At 48.3% G+C, this 14,086-nt stretch overlaps 1 protein-coding gene across 1 annotated transcript; it reads right to left on the reverse strand.

Annotated features, from left to right (window-relative positions):
- Positions 1-465: 465 nt before the first annotated feature.
- On the reverse strand, positions 466-13,828 carry bloc1s6 (biogenesis of lysosomal organelles complex-1, subunit 6, pallidin). The gene is made up of 5 exons (XM_070858655.1): positions 13,749-13,828; positions 6,050-6,194; positions 3,713-3,800; positions 2,535-2,621; positions 466-1,532 (listed from the first exon to the last, which is right to left on the reverse strand). The coding sequence occupies exons 2-5, from the start codon at positions 6,175-6,177 to the stop codon at positions 1,413-1,415; spliced, it is 423 nt and encodes a 140-aa protein (XP_070714756.1). The 5' UTR covers positions 6,178-6,194; positions 13,749-13,828; the 3' UTR covers positions 466-1,412.
- Between the last annotated feature and the right edge of the window lie 258 nt (positions 13,829-14,086).

Below are 14,086 nucleotides of genomic sequence, written 5' to 3' on the forward strand. Positions count from 1 at the left end.
AAGACCTGCTCTGTATCTCCTGATTCTTTTAATGCATTTTTATGGGCTCTGTATAAGTCACATTAAAAATGGAAAAGCTTAGCTGTCTGTTGGTGCTGAAACTTGTTGGATGGTGACTGGGTGGCAGAACCAGATGATTTCAGGAAGATTAAAGTCTCCAAGGAGAGAATCAGTGGGGAAAAAAAATTTCATAGAAATGTTAAACAATTAACTATTTTTTATTTAAAAGCAAACCTGGATCAGTGAAAAGGTAACCTCCATCGAAGCATCAGAACAGTCGGCCCCTTGAGCCTGCTCCACCATTCAGTACGATCCTGGCTGATCTTCGACCTCAACTCCAGGTTCCCCATATCCCTCAACTCCAGGTTCCCCCGCTCCCCATATCCCTCAATTCCGAGAGTCCAAAAATCTATCGATCTCAGTCAAAACAACAATCGATTGTAATTAAAAGCCAAACACATAGAATGTCTGAACCCATTTCTAAGTTTATTGGTTTGAAGGAAGTTGTGACGTGAAACAGTTTGTACAATTAGTTGCTAATATGGCATCAGCTCAAAATGAAACCATGGCACTCACCTGGATATACCAGACGGGACACCCGCTCACTGCATCTTGCATAACTACTAGTATCTAGGTTCAGAAACTCAGGCTGCACTGTGAATCGCCCAGTACACAATCTAAAGCAGGAACTGATCCTAACAAAGGACAAAATCTTCCAAACCAAACTCAACATGCTCCTAAATTTAATGTTCAATATTCTCACCCAACCTAACATATCCTGGGAACCTGGCTGGAGATGTAAACAGGCTCATCAATGAACACACAGGGCAAGTTGGGCCCGACTTTCATCAATACTTCCTTCGATTTCCACTGGTGTGAATCAAGGAGGTCAGCTGCTCCCCTCGGTGTAACAAGTGAGCTCCGAACTCATGTAGAATGAATACTGGATTCTGGTCAAACAGCCTTCTGTTCACAACAGTAATTTCAGGGCCTGGACTAATTAAAAAAAAAAATGAAGAATATGTTACCTACATCGCATGATGGGGCAGGGTGGCAGGGCAGCAGGTGATGGCGGAGCAAAGGGTGATAGTGGGCAGTGGGTGGCAGGGTATTGCTTGTGCTTAGTTTAAGTTTCCTCAGCAGGAACGCAGGTTACAACAATATTGTATTGAAAAGTTACTCCGCTGCTCCAATGAGAATCTCACTGCAAACTTTCACTCCTCAAAAACAGCATTCCAATTTTACACACTTCCTGTATTTTAATGTAATCACAACATAGAAACAAACAGAAGGTTAGACGTCAAAATTTCCTGCTGCAAACCATCGAGAAGGGCCACAACACATCCTGTAAATGTCAGAGAGATTCCAGTCTGCAGGAGTTCCGCGAGTTAAGCCCCGAGGCCTTGGCCGGGCTAGGACAGCTTGGCAGGTTTGGCGATGAGCTGCCGCTCCCGCTCCAGCTCCTTCTCCCGTCGCTGCTCCCGCTCCAGCTCGTCCTTCCGCCGCTGCTGCTGAAGCTTTAAAGCTCGTCTCTGCAAACGGATGAAAAGAAATAAAGGATTGCTTTAAAGGTTTCACAGTAACTCAGAGACAAGGCCATTCTCCTCAGAAGGTGAGATGGAGTTGACATTGGCTACAAGAGAAGGGACAGTCAAACAACGGGTTACACACTTTCCAGAAATTTCCGACGGACCTAAACCATAAGTTAAAGATTGGTGTCAGAACAGGTGCAGAACTTGAGCCAGAGAGAGGGGCTGGGACTGTAACCAGCTGAAGATTGGGGAGTTGGAGTAAATAAAATAACAGCAGAAATGATCGATGATCAGCGATTATATAATGGCCAAAGAAATAAAGCGGCCCTGAAATTCCGTTTTGTCCTTCCCGTAGGCATTTTTAGAGAAAAAATACGCACCTACCTTAAGCTGGTGCCCATGTTGGACTTTCCGATGCGGAGGCCTTCTTCGACTCGCAGCACGTGCACGTCGGCGCATGCGCAGGCCTCTAGTTGGAGTCACATGGCACTGGGCAGCCAATCAGGTAAAGCATCATAGTAATAGGAGTTCCGTAGAGTCCTAAACTCCTATTACTATGATTGTGATAGAGCCCGAAACACCCAAAACACAGCCCCAAACACTATTTAAAAAAAATAGAAAATAATTATACTACATTCATTTAAATTAATTATTAATGTCTTAAAAAATTAATTTTTCGTTTTAAAATAAACTTACCATTGTGGGGAGGGTTTTTAATAAAATATGTTTTAATAACTTTATTTTTGTTTGTTTTTTAAAATACTTGCACTTGTAAAAGTAGGCTATGCGCCTGCTTTTTCAAGCGCAAGATTTTTGAGGACATTTGTAAGTGTAAATATCGGAAACTTCCACTTATATGTGGCTTCGCTCCCGAGGTGCGGCCGTCTGTCAAACCAGAAACTTGACAGATCGGAAAAGCCGGTTTCCAGCGCATGCACATTGCGGAGTCCGGGTGATGTGTCCGGGGGACGGGGGGTGTGTCTGCTCTGAGCTGTCACTTACCTTTAGTTTACTTGTCTTTTCGTGCAATGTCATCATTTCCTTGCGAATGTTAAGCAGCTTATTGTAGTAACATTTCGCTTCTGTGAACTAAAGGGAAAAGAAGGAACAAAATTAGTTTAAAATTAATCATATCAGTACATTTTCCACAAATATGTTAACCAATATAATTCAAGATTGAATACAGTCCATGAGGGCTGGCTCCCGCTCAGCACCAATCCGATTCACAAACAAGGAAAACGATATATGGCAAGGCATTGCAGAATCTGGCACAATTAACATTTCCTGCAACAGACCACCTGATATCCAGCTCTGCTTCCTAGTAACAGGGGGAGTAGGAAATGGACAACACAGTCACATCAGGGAGGCCGCAATTATATTTTAATATTTATCATAAATGGACCAGCATAATTAATTAGTGACGAGGCAAAATCTTTTTTTTTAAATCCCAAATTCAGGATTGAGGAACACACTGACACCAGGAATATTTTCCAGCAGGTTACAAGTCCATCGCTTGGTGGATCACAATCCGAGGGTTTCAGGTCTGTGTGTTCGGAGCCAGTCCACAACTGACCAGATTTATTCAACTCAATTCCACATCTTGCTTCGTTGGGTTTTGAACTCGTGACACTGGGGAGCGACTCCACGACTGGAACTGCTCCACAGCCTTTACCTTTACTTCTATAGCAGTATTTGTTTCATCAGTTCAAATAACAATCAGACTCTAATTACATTCAAAAAATGCAAAATGCAAAATTCCCAGCTAATAAAATATCTGAATATCAGTTCTGTCAACAACCCAGCAAACCCCCTTCCCCCCACAAACCCTTTCTGCTGTAAATCAGAACTCCACCCCCCCCCACCCCGGTCAATGCAAACTTCCCCCACCACCACCACCACTACAACCCCCCACCTGAGACTGAGACATGGACAGGGAGGGTCCGGTTCGCAGTGAAAGTGATACTCTCAGTGACTTTAATAAGCCTCCTGAATTCTGCTTTTGTGGTTTATGCAGGGCTGTGAGGAAAGAGCAAGGAATGGGATTGAATGGGTTGCTCTTTCAATGAGCCGGCACAGGCACGATGGGGCAAATGGCCTCCTTATGTGCTGTGTGATATGAAGCCATCCCAATTCCTCTGTAGCTGCTGCAATCTACATACAGCGGACAAAATGGTACTTACAAGCGCATTGATATCCAGCACCAAATGACACTCGCGGAACTTGGCAATCTCCTGTTCCAGGGTATCCAACAGGACCACTTGGTTCTGTCTAAAATAAGTCAAATACAAACAGTTCTTAAAAAGTGGCAGTCTGTTCCTGCTCTCAGTCCTATTTCAGACATTGCTAGCTCATCAGGTTCCATAGGTAAGAACATAAGAATTAGGTGCAGGAGCTGGCCATCTGGCCCCTTGAGCCTGCTCCACCATTCAATAAGATCATGGCTGATCATCGATCTCAACTCCACTTTCCCGCCCGATCTCCATATCCCCCGATTTCCCCTAGACTCCACAAATCTATCTTATCTCAGCCTTGAATATATTCAGAGACTCAGCATCCACAGCCCTCTGGGGCAGAGAATTCCAAAGATTCACCACCCTCCTAAGTGAAGAAATTCCTCCTCATCTCAGTCCTAAATGGCTGACCCTTTATCCTGAGACTGTGACCCCTAGTTCTAGACTCCCCAGCCCGGGGGAAAACATCCTCTCAGCATCTACCCTGTCAATCCCCCTTCAGAATCTTGTATGTTTCAATGAGATCACCTCTCATTCTTCTAAACTCCAGAGAGTACAGGCCCATTCTACACAATCTCTCAACATAGGACAGGAATCTCATCCCAGGAATCAATCTAGTGAACCTCTGTTGTACTGGCTCCAAGGCAAGTCTATCCTTCCTTAGATAAGGAGACCAACACTGTGCAAAGTACTCCAGGTGTGGTCTCACCAGGGCCCTGTACAATTGTAGCAAGACTTCCTTACTCTTATATTCCAACCCCCTCACAATTAAGGACAACATGCCATTTGCCTTCCTTATTGCTTGCTGTACCTGCACACTCGCTTTGTGTTTCTTGCACAAGGAACCCCCAAATCTCTTTGAACACCAACATTTAAAAGTTTCTCAACAGTTTAAAAATTGTTTTTCTATTCTTCCTACTAAAGTGAATAACTTCTCATTTCCCTACATTATACTCCATCTGCCACCTTACTGCCCACTCACGTAGTCTATCTATATCCCTTTGCAGACTCTGTGTTCTTCTCACAGCTTACTGTCCCACCTAGCATTGTATCGCCAGCAATTGTGCTGCCCCCCTAGTTGAGCAGCTGTTTTCAGTGGCACTGTTCAGTGACTGGGAGTCTCGACACTTGCTGCAGCAAGTTCTGCTGTTGAAGGCCAGTGAGGTACATTCCAGCATCTGTCAGAAGTTATATTCCATCTATACCCTCCCTCCCCCACATAGCCCTCCAGTTCCACTCCCCCCTCCAATGCCCCTACAGTATCACAGGGAGACATTTCCCAGGTTAGAACAGTTACCAGGATTTCCCTCCAGTCGCCTCATTTCATTTCTAATGCTTTGCAATACTTGCGTATAAATATCTGCAGCTGTGGCCCATTCAGACTCGATATTCTTTTCCTTTCCACATTTTACTTACTCTGCACTTTAACCTCTCTGCTGTCCATCCTAAGGCTTGTCCCTCCTTTCAGCTGATAATGTTGAGACTCCTTGCCCCTTCACTATACTTAACCACTCTACATTTATACAATCTGCCTCAGTACCCTCCCACTGCTCTCGGTGCCCTCTCTGACAGGAGTATGAGCACATTCAGCTGTACTAGTGAGGAGCAGCATTTAGGCTGCAGTGTTACAGTCAGAGAGAGTGTGGGAACTGAGGATGGTGACTATCAGCTTTGTGCTGCAGAGTGGCCGCCTGAGGCAAATATCTCGAGCAGGCTCCAGGGCCCGTGGAGAAAGAGCAGCTTAACCCTGTACGTGGGACGGTCTTATTTTGGATGGTTCCGATTTTTTGTGGGATCCCTGAAAGTGTGGAGATCTATAACTTCATCAAGCCTTTGGATGCACCTCTCGGATTCATCATTCCCAGTCGGAAGAGGAATCATCATCTATAGAAAAACAAGGACAATTAGGGATGGGCAATAAATGTTGGCCTTGTCAGCGACGCCCACAACCCGAGAACAAATAAAAAACACACAGATTAACATCTTGTGCAATTTATTATCATCATTTAGGCAGAATACAATCTCTCACTCATTTAAATGCAGATCGATTCAAATAAAATGAGAGCCGATGATTGGTAACAGCTCATTTTCAGATACCAGGATAACACAGTATCAGCAAATTCCATAATGCTTAGAAATTGAGTTGTACCTCAGTTTAACATTTCCTCATAACACCAGATTGTCTCTTGGTTTGTAGCTGATGTCACGTAGAGTACTATTTGTTCAACGCATCGGGAGATAGTCAATAATTAATCAATGCGCTAGGGCCAATGTCTAGAAACATACGTGAGTTCCTGGAGGGCAGATTTGGATTGCTGAAGGTCCGGGAGGTAATGAGAGATCAGTCCCTCGGTCAGTTTCTGTACAGTCTCCTGATTCGCAACCGTTAACTCGCCACAGCTCTCAGAATCCATTCTGGGTTCATTCGGATCTAAGCCACAGGAAGGAACACAGAAAGTGGGAGATTATTAAAGTCTTGATCCTCATCCAGTATCTGAATACTGCAATCATCAATTCAAACACCGGACAAAAGTCTATACCCAAGAGTAAGGGTGGATCTCTTCTCTGTGCGTTTGGGTTAATTGTGCGCATCAAAGTGAGACATGTCAGTGCTCGGAACCGAAGATCTTTACACTTTCAGAACTTTACAGCAAGCACCCCCAGGTCAGCTTGCTAAGTGCAACGTAAAGCTCCGTCTACTCTGACGCGTTTCCTTGGTGAGACGAACACACCTTTACAACTGGTGGAGAATGACTACATTATTCCACTCAGGACTGTGATTCAATTATATTGGAAATCTAGACTGGATTTGAACCCAAGTCTTGAAAATGAAGAAGACCAGTGATGTCAGCTGCCTCGTCTTTTTTAAATGAACTCCTCCGTGCTTTAGTTGCTGCTACAGGACCCCCCCATGCCCGGCCGGGCCCCCCCTCACCGGGCCCCCCCTCGCCTCGCCAGGCCGGGACCCCCCTCACTGCCACTTAGCAAATCGGAAGTACAAAGGCTTGATCAATTGGAGCAGCAAGGCACGATGACATTTGACATGTCAGCCAGTGACCTGCCTGAGGATTATAACCAAGCGTTTGGATTTGATTGGCTGGACCTGCTCGATGTTCCCATCTGTGACCACATGTTAAGACCTGAGTTTGCACAAAAAGGCCAAAGTGTGGATCACAGGAGTATTAGGAGATAAAAAAATTTGACACTGAGCTGCATAAGTAGAAATTAGCGCAGGTGACCAAAGGCTTGGTCAAAGAGGGAGGTTTTAAGGAGCGTCTTGAAAGAGGAAAGGAGAGGTTTAGGCAGGGAGTTCCAGAGCTTGGGGCCCAGGCAAAAGGCGGCACGGCCACCAAAGATTGAGTGATTATAAGCAGAATTAGAGGAGCGCAGACATCTCGGGGGGGGGGGGGGGGGGGCTGGAGGAGATTAGAGTTAGGGAGGGGCGAGGCCATGGAGGGATTTGAAAACAAGAGTGAGAATTTTGAAATCGAGGCGTTGCTTAAGCGGGAGTGAATGTTGGTCGGCGAGCACAGTGGTGGGGGATAAAGGAGTGGGGAAACAGCTCCAATCGGATTGGGGATCAGAAGTGGTGGGGGCTCCGATTCCAAACCAACAAAAGAAAAAACAAAGAGTGACATCACAGGAGAGCAGGTAGGTGATTGGTTGGTGAGTTTTCCAGCTTTTCTTGCTCTCTAAGTGAGGGAATAGGTTCGATTAAGAGTTGAGAAACTGTAACTAGCTGGTACTTATTAAATTAATAACCAGTAAAAACAAACGCGGCGGAGGGGGGCGAGGTGGGCGGAGGATCAGTGGGCGGCGAGGGGCTGCAGTGAGGTCGGGACCCAGGAAAGGCACAGCGCGGACCAGAACGAGGGGCAAAGCGTGAGCGGCTGGAGAGAGGGCGGATAAATGCAGGAGAGCAGTGTGCTGGAGCTGGAGGGCCCGGGATACGGGGTCAGTATTTTATGGACAAATTCGCATGCTGTTCCAATTAATGCACTCACTTACACTGCGATTTCTGAAAAGTAAGGAGAGAGGACCTGAGGGAGGCGGTCAGTAGGTGTGTGTGTGTGTGTGTGTGTGTAGGGGTATGTGTGTGTGTGTGTGTGTGTGTATATATGTGTGTGTGTGTGTAGGGGTATGTGTGTGTGTGTGTATATGTGCATGTGCGTGTACTAGGCCCATACAGCAGAGCCTGGTCTCCAGTCATCTTGGATCGCCTCGCCACTGGATCAAGACCGTGCTCCGTCAAGCCCGTGTGGTGGCCGGTGTGCAACGGCCACCCCACGTTAAAATAATTCACGCACAGGCATCATCCACACTTTAAAATGAAGTTCGGAACCTGGAACGTCAGGACCCTCAGACAACCGGCGACAGACCGGAACGCCGCACCGCTATCGTTGCCCGGGAACTGAGACGCTGCGACAGTGACATCGCCACCCTGAGCGAGACTCAGCGGGCAGGGGAAGGCCAGCTCAAAGAACAAGGTGGTGGCTACATCTTTTTCTGGAAAGGGAAACCAGAAGCAGAATGCCGCCTCCTTGGAGTTGGCTTTGCTGTAAAAAAAAACTAGCTAGTGGGCCGTCTCAGAGACTCCCCCCTGAGGGATAAACAAACGTCTCATGACCCTTCGGATCACACTAGCCCGGAACCAGTGTGCTACGGTCATCAGTGCATACGCCCCAACACTGGAAGCTACAGACGATACCAAAGAGGAATTTTACTCCAGCCTCGAACAATCCCTGTCCTGAGTCCCAACGGGCGACAAGCTGATCCTCCTCGGCGACTTCAACGCCAGAGCTGGAAACTGACCCCTGGGGAGCCGTGATCGGCAGAGAGGGCGTAGGGAAAGCCAACTCCAATGTTACACTCCTCCTGACGGAATGCTCAGAACATGGTCTTGTCATAACCAACACCTTGCTCCAAGCACTGGCATCTGCTAGACTACGTCATGGTCCAAGCGAGGGACCGCAAGTATGTGCGCATCACCCGTGCCATGACAGGAAGTGACAACTGCTGGACGGACCACCGCCTAATCCACTCAGTTATCTTCATTAACGTAGCCACAAAACAGCAGGGGCAACAGAAATGCTGCCGCAAAAAGATCAACGTTGAGGCACTCAAAGACCCTGCAAAAAAAGCCCAATTCAGCCAACCTGGCGACTCCCAGTGAACCGGAGCCAGAGTGTCCAGTGCCTGGTCTGGCCTCAATCCACCATAATTAGCACCTGCGAAGAGACTCTTGGTTACTCTACCAGAAAACATTAAGACTGATTCGATGAGGAATGACCAGGAGATCCAGGAGCTAATAAACCGCAAACGTAGGGCATTTCTGAATTGGAAACACCACAACTCGAGCAAAAGAAAACAAACCTGCAGACAACTGAAGTCCAACATAAAACCCCCGACCTAAAGAACAAATGATGGGTGGAGAAAGCGCAGGAAATCCAGCATCTAGCCAACAATCACTATTTGCGTGGATTTTTTTTAGCACAGTCAAGTCCACCTACGGCCCAAGCACCCAAGGCTCTACCCCACTGAGAGCCAAGAACAGGGAGGTGCTCATCAAGGACAGAGGCAGTCAGTGCCCGCTGGAAGGAGCACTTTGAGGATCTCCTTAACCGAGACTGTCTTTAACGCGAGTGTCCTCAACTCCATCCCACAGCAAGCTATCCGCCACCATCTCAGCACAACCCCAGCCCGGCAAAAGGTTGCAAAGGCCATCCGACAACTGAAAAACAAGGCATCAGGAGCAGATGGAATCCCCGCTGAAGCACTAAAACATGGCGGAGAAGTACTCTTGGCGCGAGGGAAATCCTCATTAGTCGGGAAATTGTGTTGGGGAAATTGATGGGATTGAAGGCCGATAAATCCCCAGGGCCTGATGGTCTGCATCTCAGAGTACTTAAGGAGGTGGCCTTGGACATAGCGGATGCATTGACAGTCATTTTCCAACATTCCATTGACTCTGGATCAGTTCCTATCGAGTGGAGGGTAGCCAATGTAACCCCACTTTTTAAAAAAGGAGGGAGAGAGAAAACGGAATTACAGACCGGTCAGCCTGACATCGGTAGTGGGTAAAATGATGGAATCAATTATTAAGGATGTCATAGCAGCGCATTTGGAAAGAGGTGACATGATAGGTCCAAGTCAGCATGGATTTGTGAAAGGGAAATCATGCTTGACAAATCTTCTGGAATTTTTTGAGGATGTTTCCAGTCGAGTGGACAAGGGAGAACCAGTTGATGTGGTATATTTGGACTTTCAGAAGGCTTTCGACAAGGTCCCACACAAGAGATTAATGTGCAAAGTTAAATAAAGCACATGGAATTGGGGGTAGTGTGCTGACGTGGATTGAGAATTGGTTGTCAGACAGGAAGCAAAGAGTAGGAGTAAATGGGTACTTTTCAGAATGGCAGGCAGTGACTAGTGGGGTACCGCAAGGTTCTGTGCTGGGGCCCCAGCTGTTTACATTGTACCTTAATGATTTAGACGAAGGGATTAAATGTAGTAGCTCCAAATTTGCGGATGACACTTAGTTGGGTGGCAGTGTGAGCTGCGAGGAGGATGCTATGAGGCTGCAGAGTGACTTGGATAGGTTAGGTGAGTGGGCAAATGCATGGCAGATGAAGTATAATGTGGATAAATGTGAGGTTATCCACTTTGGTGGTAAAAACAGAGAGACAGACTATTATCTGAATGGTGACAGATTAGGAAAAGGGGAGGTGCAACGAGACCTGGGTGTCATGGTACATCAGTCATTGGAGGTTGGCATGCAGGTACAGCAGGCGGTTAAGAAAGCAAATGGCATGTTGGCCTTCATAGCGAGGGGATTTGAGTACAGGGGCAGGGAGGTGTTACTACAGTTGTACAGGGCCTTGGTGAGGCCACAACTGGAGTATTGTGTACAGTTTTGGTCTTCTAACTTGAGGAAGGACATTCTTGCTATTGAGGGAGTGCAGCGAAAGTTCACCAGACTGATTGGCGGGACTGACGTATCAAGAAAGACTGGATCAACTGGGCTTGTATTCACTGGAGTTCAGAAGAATGAGAGAGAATCTCATAGAAACGTTTAAAATTCTGACGGGTTTAGACAGGTTAGATGCAGGAAGAATGTTCCCAATGTTGGGGAAGTCCAGAACCAGGGGTCACAGTCTAAGAATAAGAGGAAAGCCATTTAGGACCGAGATGAGGAGAAACTGCTTCACCCAGAGAGTGGTGAACCTGTGGAATTCTCTACCACAGAAAGTTGTTGAGGCCAATTCACTAAATATATTCAAAAAGGAGTTAGATGTAGTCCTTACTACTAGGGGGATCAAGGGGTATGGCGAGAAAGCATGAATGGGGTACTGAAGTTGCGTGTTCAGCCATGAACTCATTGAATGGCGGTGCAGGCTCGAAGGGCCGAATGGCCTACTCCTGCACCTATTTTCTATGTTTCTATGAATCCATGACATTTCTCTGATCTGGAAGGAGGAAAGCATGCCAGGGGATCTCAGAGATGCCGTAATTGTGACCATCTTCAAGAAAGGGGACAAGTCCGACTGTGGTAGAGGAGTTTCCCTACTGTCTGCCGCAGGGAAAATCATCGCAAAAATCCTCCTCAATCGTCTCCTCCCACAGGCTGAAGAGCTCCTCCCAGAGTCTCAAAGCGGATTCCGCCCACTGAGGGGCGCAACGGCCATGATCTTCACCACGCGACAAATCCAAGAAAAATGTAGGGAGCAGCATCAACCTCTGTACATGGCCTTGTTTGACCTCACAAAGGCCTTCGACTCGGTCAACCGCGAGGGATTATAGAGTGTCCATCTCAAATTCGTCTGTACTCAAAAATTCGTCACCATCCTCTGTCTGCTTCACGATGACATGCAAGCCGTGATTTTTACCAACGGATCCACCACAGGCCCAATACAAGTGCAGACCAGGGTCAAGCAGAGCTGTTTCATCGCACCAACGCTCTTCTCAATCTTCCTCGCCGCAATGCTTCACCTCATCCTCAACAAGCTCCCCGCTGGAGTTGAGTTAATTTAGAGGACATGCGGGAAATTGTTCAATCTCCAATGCCTCCTGTCCAGATCCAAGGTTGCTCCAACCTCTGTCATTGAATTACATTATGCAGACGACGCTTGCATTTGTGCACACTCGAGAACTCCAAACCATCGTTGACACCTTCACTGAAAGGTACGAGAGTCTGGGGCTCACATTAAACATTAAGACAAAGGTCCTTTACCAACCTGCCCCCACCACACACCACTGCTCCCCGGTTATCAAGATCCACAATGAGACCTTGGACAACATGGACCACTTCCCTTACCTTGGGAGCCTACTATCAGCAAGGACAGTCATCGATGACAAAGTCCAACAACGCCTTCAGAGTAGCCTTCAGTCGGCTGAGGAAGAGTGTGTTTGACCAGGACCTCAAACCCGGCACCAAGCTTATGGTCTACAGAGCAGATACCCACCCTCCTATATGGCTCAGAGACATGGACCATATACAGTAGGCACCTCAAAGCACGGGAAAATAACCACCAACGCTGCCTCCGCAAAATCCTACAAATTCATTAGCAGGATAGGCGCATCAACATCAGTGTTCTTTCTTAAAGGCCAACATCCTAAACAAACACTCTACTCCGAGCTCTGTCACGGCAGGCGAGGCCCAGGAAGGCAGAGAAAACACTTCAAGGACACCTTCAAAGCCTCCTTGAAAAAATGCAACACTCCCACCGACTCTTGGGAATCCTTGGCCCAAGACCACTCAAAGTGGAGGAGGAGCATCCGAGAAGGCACCGAACACCTAGAGTCTCTTCGCCGGGAGCACATGGAAGCAAAGTACAAAAAGCAGAAGGAGCACACGACAACACAGGCACCCGTCCCTCCGACCACTGTCTGCCCCACCTGTGACACAGACTATAGGTCCCGCATCGGACTCTTCAGTCACCTTAGAACTCCTGTTAGTGTGGAAGCAAGTCATCCTCGACTCCGGGGGGCTGCCCAAGAAGATGATGATGGGTGAGTGGGATTTGATGCGAGTTAGGACACAGGCAGTTGAGTTTTGGATCACCTTTAGCTTATGTAGGGTAGAATGTGGGAGGCCAGCCAGGAGTGTATTGGAATAGTCAAGCCTAGAGGTAACAAAGGCATGGATGAGGGCTTCAGCAGCAGATGAGCTGAGGCAAAGGGGGAGACGAGCGATGTTCCAGAGGTGGAAATAGGCGGTTTTAGTTATGCTGCAGATATGTGGTTGAAAGCTCATTTCAGGGTCAAATATGACACCAAGGTTGCGAACAGTCTGGTTCAGCCTCAGACAGAAGTTGGGGAGAGGGATGGAGTCAGTGGCTAGGGAACCGAGTTTGTGGCGGGGACCGAAGGTTTTTCCCAAACGGAGATATAGAGACAAGCAATAAAAATTATACAATCTTACAGAACTAACTACCCTGACTGCACTGCCTGCTATATGGAATAATAACAGTTTCAGGAAAGTGATGGCCACAGAACCTCAATCAGTCTCTGCACTCACCTAATACCATGCAGCAAGTGTACCCAGCCTGCACCACTGTCGCTCCCCGGGAAACAGGCAGCTTCCCGGGGAGAGCTGGGGGAGGGGGCCTGGGGAGAGTGGGCTGGGGCCCGGGCCATGGGTAGCCCCGCCAACCAGTTAATCTTCCCCGGGAAAGGCCGGGCTCTAAACTCGCTGCCTTCCGCTGAATCTCAGGTTACACAAGGGGAGTAAATAATAAAACCGTTCCAGGCCCTGCCGCTTACCGCGATTTCCCTGTGCCCGCACCGAGCTCCCCATCGGGAGGGAGTGAGGGGCCAATGGGGGAATATTGTCACTGGAGCCCCACTGCAGCTCACTGATTCAACCCCACCCCCCATTGTGCCCCAACACCCGAAGGGCCGGGGAGGGAGACGGACGGCGGGTTTGCCGGGGAAAGGCCGAGGCCCCGCTCTTGCTCTCGGCGCCACCCGCCCGGGCCCGGCTCACCTGCTGCCGCCTCCCGGGGATCCGCTTCCGTCTCCCGGCCCCAGCCCGCGCTCCGAGCGGCGCTCAGCAACTGGGGGAGGGAGGGGCTCCCGGGGTCAGACCGCCCCCAACCCCAGGGTTAGACACGCCCCCCGGGCCCCGAACCTCACCCCTCAACCCCCGGCCTCTCCCTGATCCTCTCCGCCCCCGCTGTTCCAGCTGCGGGCCACCGGACCCCAATATCTCCTTGTGTAGTCGGTCTGGGCGCCGGGGAGACTGGAGTGAATCATCACCCCCGGCATCCACATTCTTAAATTGTTAATTTGTGGCTTCTAGTGCCCTTATCAAAAGGTGTATGT

Source organism: Pristiophorus japonicus, chromosome 17 (assembly GCF_044704955.1).
Source record: "Pristiophorus japonicus isolate sPriJap1 chromosome 17, sPriJap1.hap1, whole genome shotgun sequence".
Taxonomy (NCBI): domain Eukaryota; kingdom Metazoa; phylum Chordata; class Chondrichthyes; family Pristiophoridae; genus Pristiophorus; species Pristiophorus japonicus.